The 5,937-nt window shown below is 47.2% G+C and overlaps 1 protein-coding gene across 1 annotated transcript in view; it reads left to right on the top strand.

The window, feature by feature from the left end:
- FSD2 (fibronectin type III and SPRY domain containing 2) overlaps positions 1 to 5,931 on the top strand; it is a 34,027-nt gene extending 28,096 nt beyond the window's left edge. Inside the window, exons 11-12 of the mRNA XM_019504131.1 lie at positions 417 to 593; positions 4,832 to 5,931. Coding sequence (XP_019359676.1) covers positions 417 to 593; positions 4,832 to 5,084 — 430 coding nt within the window. The 3' untranslated portion in view covers positions 5,085 to 5,931. The remainder of the gene's footprint in view (positions 1 to 416; positions 594 to 4,831) is intronic.
- The last annotated feature ends 6 nt before the right edge of the window (positions 5,932 to 5,937 follow it).

Raw genomic sequence — 5,937 nt, forward strand, 5'->3', positions numbered from 1 at the left:
CCTCTTTCCTTCCCTTTTTGAAGATGGGAACCATGTTGGCCCTCTTCCAGTCCTCCGGCACCTCTCCAGAGCACCACGAGTGTTCATAAAGCCATGCCAGGGGACTTGCAATGACCCCAGCGAGTTCCTTTAGGACTCTAGGGTGAAGATCATCCGGGCCGGCTGACTTAAAAACGTCCAGCCATTAAAAATCCATTGGATGTCATAGAATAAGTCAATGATTACTTTGTCCTTTCTCTGGGCCAGCTGCTCAGCTGAGCTGCATGAGTTTATAGCAGCTGCAAGAGCCAGGTTGTGTTGCTTAGGAAGCAGTCCGCCTCACTCTTCTTTGTAAATATTTCATGTTTGTGCACAAAAGTTGCATCCTTTAAATGCATATTAAAACAAACAAGACATGCCTCTCATCTTTTCCACAGATGCATTGCTATCCTGGGAAGCATGATACCATTCCAAGGAAAGCATTACTGGGAAGTGGAAGTTGAAGAAGATATGGAATACAGGGTTGGTGTGGCTTATGAAAACACACACCGGCATGGGTACCTGGGGGCAAACAACTCATCGTGGTGCCTGAGGCATATTCTCACGCCATCAAGGTAATGGTTCTACATTTCTGTTCTTTTGGTAACAACAGCAAATGTAGCTCCTCTTTATGTATGGTGGCTAGAACCTTAGCTGCTGGGGCTGATTAAGTGAAGACTAAGCCAGTCATTAAAATATGTGGCTGTAAATTTCCATCTTCAGTTTTAGGAATTGGCAAGGCCAGAATAGAGGAGCACAAGATTTAAAAAGGGACTTGGATGAGGTGGCATTGAGCATTCCCCTGCTTAAAAGTTAGATTACCTGTTCTAGGGCTGGAAGTCACAAATTCAGCTTAGCAAGTCCTGTAATCTAATTGGAAGAATTAGGCACTGGGGTTCCATAACAGCCAGCACGCTAAGCAAGAAGCTGACTAAGTCAAGCAATAGGAAACACTACGCAGGGGAGGGAAGGGGGAGGGTATCCTCTTGGAAGCAGGAGCCTATGTGACACTGGGATTCATACTCTGAACCCCTCTTGTCCTAAGTAACACCCAACTGGGAAGGGCCTCAGGCTTTGGACATGCGTCTATCTGTAGCACAAAGTGCTACAGTGGTGACAGCAGCATCCCCTAGAAGAGCTGCTGTGCCCCTGGAGCAGCAGCAGCAGCAGCTCTCTGACAGCACTATAGAGGGAGGGAGTGAATAAAGAGATGCACTCCTCCCCACCCCGTACCATTACATGCAACTGTCCACACATTATATGTACATTATAAAACCATAGCACTACAGAGAAGTTTCTGTTGGCCATATTTGTGGTGGAGTCCACCAGCTTTTATAACCTCACAGACATCCTGACCACATAACATGCTTGCGTTCAGTATTGCTCTAAGGGCATCTATAGTGCTACAAAAGTGTGCCCCCCCACCCAAGGGTTAAAGCCTGTTTTACCCACTATATGGCGCATGTAGCAGCTGCTAAGATCATGCTGTAGATGACCATGTGCAGGGAGGCACCCTGTTGTGCCTATGAAGACAGGTAGCTCTCCTAGCTTTTTTTGTCCTGGCAGCTAGCGATCCACGTAGGCAACACTGCTGGCACAGCCTAAGGGTTAGCCGGCTTGTCCAGGACATGACACCCAGATTCTAAGCTTCACTTGAACCTATACAATTTGTGGGTTAGCTTCATGCCCTAAACCCCAAGTCATGGCTGAGAGAGCTTTCCATCCCTTCATCCTCTTCTTGAAGCTGGCCTATAGGGCAGCCATGGGCCCAAAAGGAGAGTAAGCATTGTAGAAGCCTCACTGTCTCCTACATTGTAGGCATTGTAGGAGCTGAGGGAGACTCCTGCTCCGAACAAGCGGGCTTGAGTGCTGGCTCTTGCTCCTAAGACTGGTTATGGATTTTTTACTCAAAGACTCTGCAATACCAATAGGTGTTAATAACAACCAGCTACATGCATAAGGACACACACATCCCTGGGGCAAAGTCCCAGAACTAGCAAGAACTAGTCAGAAGACAGCAGCTCTCACATGTCAGCGCAGCAAGGATCTGAACCAGCATCACCTGCCTCTTTGTAAAGCACTCTGCTCATTTGAGTACAGACTGGACATCATGCACAGCTGTTACTATCTGTCCTCTTGAAACCTCCATGCTAAGCAGCCAACAGAGGCAGGTATAGAGGACCAGGAGGAAAAAAACAAAGCAGAAGGTACGTGTGATTCAGTGACAAGGCTGCTGCCCTGTCAAGTTGAGGCTGTGGGTTCCAAGCTAGGCCCAGTGCACTGGCAGTATCTGTACTCTAATTTACCTAATAACTATTAAATGCAAGATGCAGCAGGTCAGATTCAGGAAGAGGGCAAAGTTCTACCCCTTAGCCTGGTGGTAAGCAGGGAGCAGACACTGTAACTTCAAACCTGCTTTGGAGAAGATGGGCCTTAAATCCTATGCACTCAGCTCCCTTAGTGCATGGACTAAGGAATGGGAGGGCCTTGCCATGTTGTTAGTGTGCTTGCAGAACAGCATCTCTGCTTTGCCACAAAGCAAAAGAAAATGCCAAACTGTACATAAGCATCCAGTCTTGGACCAGTTCTCAGACAGTCTCTATGCTTTCCATTTCTACATTAAGCTAGACCTCTAACTGGACCATACCTAGGCTAAGCCAGTCTCCCCAGCCCCACAGGAAAAACTGTCCACATCCAGCACATCTTCTCAGGGCAGCATAGAGGGAAGAGTGCCTGCAACTGGCATCTGTCGCTATAGTGACACATGGAGAACTGAAGGTGCCCCTCCAATCCCCTGCCCCACCTCTTCCCACAGCCAAATGCTGCCAAAGCCTCACCTCTGCAGGCTGCCAACCCCTACTCTAGAGGTATTTCATAAGGATTTTAGGGAAAAGAAAACCTAACTAGGGCAAACCCCTTCTGCGTCATGTTGAGACATTTCCCTGTGAAAAGCTGCCAACCCTTTGAACTGGTGCAGGCAAGGATGGTTGAGGAAGAAGCTGGACCCTGTGAGACGCTGTATCAGCTATTCATTAGTGCTGGAAGAAATGAGGGCTGCAGACTCCACCTCCCTTCACTGTTAAGCCACTTGTATTTTTGACTGTCACACTTTGCATGTAGGAAGGGTATTGAGTGTCTGAGCATTTGTTGCATTATTCAAATGGTGCCTTAATGGAGAAGAAAAGGTCTGGCTGCATTAGACACCGTGTGTTCCATTAAATGTTCCAATCAGTGACAATTGCAGCGATTTTTACTTGTGCCCTAGGAGCCATGACGTAAAAAGCTCATCTTCTTGGAAATGAGGGACATGAACATGCAGCGGCTGAAGCTCAGAGGAACTTCTTAGTAGTGTCACTCCACTTAAGGTGGGAGTTCCTCTGGGATGAGCAGCCCGAGATGCTATCTAAAACAGTGGTTCTCAACTGTTTTTGTACCAGGACCCATTTGTAAACATTGATGGCCAGTCCTCACCCAGTGTCCCTCATTCCCAATCTGCTGCCCCCTATGCCCCCAAGGCCTCAGCCCCACCCCAGTGTGTAGGGCAAGGGGTGGGTGTGTGGACCTCTGGGTTTGGACTAGCCATCAATATTTACAAATGGGTCCTGGCTTCCCATACTTTTCTCCTTTAAAGGACAATTCATTTTTAAAGTTTGATCGCGATCCTTTTATATATTCTTGCAACCCACTTTTGCGTTGTTACCTATGGGTTGAGAAATGCTGATAGGAAAAGTGGCTTTGTAAGCAGGTGCAGATATTACTCTGGCTGACATCCAGCCAGCCATTAATTCAGATGGCTTTGGATAGAATACATTTTGCATCTGCTAACACACGTGCAAAGTGAACGTTGGCTTCCCAAAGCACAAGAAGCATGGTTCAGCTTACAGGCGACTGGTAGAGGGGGTACAAGTCCCCCCTGAGACTGGCCCCCAACTTAGCACCGCTCAGGATGGCAAACCGCGGCCCCACAGAGCCAAGCAGAGAGGCTGCAGCTCCTCCTGCAGGGCCCATGGCAGCCATGGTTGAAGCGTGGGCCCACCCCCCACCAGGGGCTGGGGGTAGCTTTACCTGTGCTCCGGCTGGTGGTCCACAGTTTGCTGGGCCAGCTGCTTCCAGTCTGCAGTTTCCGATCTGCAATTGTGCCCCACCCCAGACTCAGAAAGCACTAGTTACCCCTGGTTCAGCTTCATGGACCTTCTCTAAAGTAACCACAGTGCTTGGGCTCTGTGAGTAACTGGGGAAAAGGGCTTGCCCAGGACAAGCAGAAAAGCAGAGTACGTATTCTTCTTGCCTTTCTCCTGCCAGAGCCTGCAATCATCAAATTGCAGATCTAAGAAGAAAATGCTGCTCTCTGTCAAGTTGTAACTCCCTTTGAATCTCCCTATGCATTTGAAGGGGAAGGCAGAGAGTCCAGCACAGTTCATATATGGAGTAGGAAGTGGACTCAGGAATTGTGAAGGTGGCTGTTGGACCTCCAGCCCTCAGTGCTTGGAGGTCAAACCCCTGTGTATTCTGCATAGATGAGAGAAACACAAGAGGCCAATTTCTTCCTCTGACTTTTTCCAGATGGGGAGACGTTGGCCCTTTGTAAATGATGGTGAATACAACTGCAGTCAAAATATCCTGTATAATCTGTTCCAAAACAGACCCAGACTGTGGGAAGAATAAGGCTGCACATCCAGTCTTGGACTGGTGAGGTGGTCCATTTGCTGTGGGAGGATGGGCCTGGCCTGCATGTACTCAGAGGAACGCAACTTCCTTCTCAAACATGCTGAGTGTCAAGAATTGTTCTTCCCCTTCCTGTTTCCACTTGCAGGCACAAATATGAATTTCTGCATAGTGGGACAACACCAGACATTAGGATTACAGTTCCTCCAAAAAGGATTGGTATCCTGCTGGACTATGACAACTGGAAACTGTCATTTTTTAACCTGGATATTGCACAGCATCTCTATACATTCAACAGTCACTTTCAGCACTATGTCCACCCTTGCTTTGCTTTAGAAAGGCCTGGCTTCATGAGGATCCATAATGGCATTGCAGCACCCACATTTATTGCACTTTCATGATCTATGCTCAACGGTTGCTACTCAAGTTATGTCACATCTGTGCTTAATGTAAATTGACAACAGCCTTACTTTACAATCACTTCCCCCCTCTCAAGCACACACTCTTTATGCCTCAGTAAATGATGAAAGGCTCACCTACTGCATGTTCGTGGCACACAACATTCCTGCGGGAAAACAGTGAGTTCTATGAACTAAAGACTTGCAGGACTGAGCCCTCAGACTTGTATCATTTCTTCTTCATTCAGTGTGCTTAAGCTCTGAAAGGTTGGTGAGTTTTTTATCTTAACAGTTTTACAGCATTATTATAAGCTTATGAACTTCCACAGAAATGGAGGAAATACTCCAGAGATACAAACTATAAGCAAGGAAGCTGTGTCATTTTTGGGATACAGATTTTGAATCCTCTGCAAGCTAACAGTAGAAACAAGTTGGTCAATAAGGAATTAGTTACAGTATCAGCCCTGATCAGGAGGCTGGGGTAGTGTGGGCATGAAGTTGCATGGCTGACAGCTCAAAGGTCACAAGTTTGAGGCCACAGCAGAAGTGCTTATGCTGAGGCCTGTCAGATTCCAATGCATCTGCGAATTCCATTAACACCTTGTCAAAAGGATGGGAGAAAGGACAAGGAAGGTCAGCCATGATCTTAGTGGAAAGCTATACAGAGTACAAGAGGCATCCTAACATTTGGTTGCGCGGTTGGCAGCAGGTAGAGACCTACCTTCCCTTTTCAAGGGGTGGCTCCTGTCAGCTGAGATTTGATGCAAACCAGTATTGTTAAAGCTTGTCCAGTCCTCACTTTAGGCCTAAGGAATTCCAGTATCTTTAGCCAATCTTTTTTTTTTTTTTTTTTTTT

Source organism: Gavialis gangeticus, unplaced genomic scaffold (genome assembly GCF_001723915.1).
Source record: "Gavialis gangeticus isolate Ggan-Ray unplaced genomic scaffold, GavGan_comp1, whole genome shotgun sequence".
NCBI lineage: Eukaryota > Metazoa > Chordata > Crocodylia > Gavialidae > Gavialis > Gavialis gangeticus.